This window comes from Plectropomus leopardus, unplaced genomic scaffold, assembly GCF_008729295.1.
Source record: "Plectropomus leopardus isolate mb unplaced genomic scaffold, YSFRI_Pleo_2.0 unplaced_scaffold16187, whole genome shotgun sequence".
Lineage (NCBI taxonomy): Eukaryota > Metazoa > Chordata > Actinopteri > Perciformes > Serranidae > Plectropomus > Plectropomus leopardus.
In genome coordinates, this window is record NW_024617374.1 from 1 (window position 1) to 2,662 (window position 2,662).

At 45.6% G+C, this 2,662-nt stretch overlaps 1 protein-coding gene across 1 annotated transcript; it reads right to left on the bottom strand.

The window, feature by feature from the left end:
* Window positions 1-99: 99 nt before the first annotated feature.
* LOC121964587 lies at window positions 100-2,365 on the bottom strand. Its single transcript, XM_042514791.1, has 2 exons — window positions 2,297-2,365; window positions 100-2,059 (listed from the first exon to the last, which is right to left on the bottom strand). Exon 2 carries the CDS (start codon window positions 1,957-1,959, stop codon window positions 598-600), a length of 1,362 nt encoding a protein of 453 aa, XP_042370725.1. The 5' UTR covers window positions 1,960-2,059; window positions 2,297-2,365; the 3' UTR covers window positions 100-597.
* Between the last annotated feature and the right edge of the window lie 297 nt (window positions 2,366-2,662).

The following is a 2,662-nucleotide window of genomic DNA, read 5'->3' on the forward strand; positions in this document are numbered from 1 at the left end:
ATAATGTGTAAAGTATATATGTAATGCATAATGTGTAAAGTATATATGTAATGCATAATGTGTAAAGTATATATGTAATGCATAATGTGTAAAGTATATATGTAATGCATAATGTGTAAAGTATATATGTAATGTATAATGTATTATACATGTTAGAAAGTCCATGTGCATGTACTCTATGATGAGTTCATGCCAAACACAAAGTCCAGGGGCCTTTTTTATCAGATGTCACAGCAGTGCATTTTAAGGCATTTAAGTTGAAAAAAAAACCAGAGCATGAGTTGTTTTATGATCATCTGATTTCGGATTCTCGCAGCTCTTTTCTGTAGCGTGAAAACTTGACACATGCTGAACACAGTCGCTCGTGTGGAACACTGTGACTTCTGTCTCAACATGTCTTTGCTGTTGTTTTTTTATTACTCTCAGAAATTGATTTTCATGCACTCGTTCTCTTTCAGGAGTTGAGTTTCTGATTTGCCGGTTTCCAAATCTGAAAATTGTGTTTTGGGTAAATTCAGTGATAAGTGGTCCTGGTCCTCCGGTTCACAGCGACCACAACACACAGCGTCAGCAGCACAACGCCAATCATCTCACGGTTTAGAAGGTGGAGTGAACCCCAAACGGACCTCTGTACTTTAACACTGTTTTACTTGATGACACACACTGACCATCTCTGCCCACAACTGCACACCAATACTCTCCTGTGTCCTTCAGAGAGACGTCAGAGACAAACAAACTCCCGTCGTCATAAGACTGACTCACTCTGCTCAGACTCTGACCAAACTGTGTATCGAAAACTCTGCCTTCTGTTCGGTTCGACTTGTAGAACCAAACAGACCACTGACCCTTTTCCTGATCTTTGCATGTGAGAGTGACGTTTTCTCCCTCTGAGAAGAGCTCGACAGCAGGAGGACCAAATTTAGGACACACAAACAGCAGATACCTTTTCACACTGACAGCAGTTTGACAGATGTACACACCTGTGTGATTTAACGTCAGTGATGAAAACACCAGAGAGAAGTTCTGGTCCACTGAGGACACAGTCTGGTTTGGTTGTCCGTCGTAGGTGTTGTCGATGTCCCACTGTGGCGGCTGATCGTCACTGAAATCAGTGAGAGTGCACGGCAGCACAGCCGTCTGTCCCTCTGAGCCGTAGATCATCTCTGTGTACAGCCATAAGTCTACAGAGTAACTGCTGACACACTGCTGCTGGTCCATCCTCAGACAGCTGAACTCTGTCTTGGCGTTTGTTGTGAAGTTAAAAACACGAAGAGCTGATGTGTTTTTCACCACTTGGTATCTTCCTCCATCCTCGTCCATCACTGATGTCTCATTGTCCCCAAAAACTCTGCTCCATATTTCCTGTTCGTATCTAAAGTTACGTTTGAGCCACAGGACGTCCTGATGGTCAGTCGCTCCCTCACATGGCAGATACCCTGTGTCTCCAGGTGTCACTGAATATAGTGCTCCTCCACCCACGTGACTGCAGACGATGACGGTGGTGGTCTTGTCGTGTGTGACTCTGCCGTCGGTCCAACACTCCTCTCGGTACGGGCCGGAGTCTGAGTGGGTCAGGTTGTGGATGTTGTAGAAAGAGATGTTGTGCGTGCTGATGACCGAGAGTCGTTGTTTCAGGTCTTCAGGTGCCGTGGAGTTGCGGGACCAGAGGTCAGAGGTGTTCAGCAGGACCAGCTTCTCCTCACCAACACACCTGGAGATCAGGCAGGAGTCGGCCTCCTCGGGGAGACTGAAGCTGTAAGAGTCCCGTTCCCGCTTGATGCTGATGAGTTGTTGTGCGTGAATGTTGTTGATGAGAGCAAACAGCAGGAAGCAGAGCTCTGTGACTGCAGCCATTCTGCTCCGAGGTCTCCGTCTGAGAGTCCCACAAACACTGACACGTCTCACTTCATGCGCTCCGGAACAACCCTCATCAGCAGCTTCTCTCCGCAGTCTGAACATCGTCGCCTCGTTATCTCTTTTTCATCGGAAACTTTAACAAGATGTAGAATAACCTTCACTTACATCAGAGTGTTTTTGACTGTGGTGTTGCTGCTTTCTCCTGTGTGGAAAAAGTAAACGAAGGCAGTAGATTACATTTAACACAGCACTTTTTAATCTGATCAGCAGAGTACGCTGCAACGGGGAAAAACAACAGGCCTGTATGTCAATCTGACCCAAAATAAGATCAACCAATTCTTTTAAAGCCTCACATAAGTAGTCAAATCAACAGCATGCATCACCCTTAACCTGTAGAAAGACTGAGACAAACTCCTATTACACTACCGAATATAGTTACCTGTTGATCTGCTAGAATCCTGCTGTACTGATCTCAAGCTCTGCTTCACTGTGTCTGCGTCCTCTTTACCAAAACAGACCTCCCTTGGCACTGATTATTGGCAAACAAGCTGTTTATGAAATAGTTTCCTTATGACTCATTATTAGCTTCTAGCTTGCAGACAAACCCAGAACAGCACACAGAATTAAAAAAAATATAAGTATATAAATCTCCCTTCTTGCCCTGTCCCCTTTTGTCCGGGGGTCTGTTTTGCTGGCGTCCTCTACCAGAGCTCTGGGAGCTTGAGGGTCCTGCGCAGTATCTTAGCTGTCCCTAGGACAGCACACTTCCGGACTGAGATCTCAGGTGTTGTTCTAAGGAGCAGAG

Bases quoted from the DNA above. Each gene is read 5' to 3' on its own strand.
- LOC121964587 (XM_042514791.1), bottom strand. From the start codon at position 1,959: ATGTTCAGACTGCGGAGAGAAGCTGCTGATGAGGGTTGTTCCGGAGCG.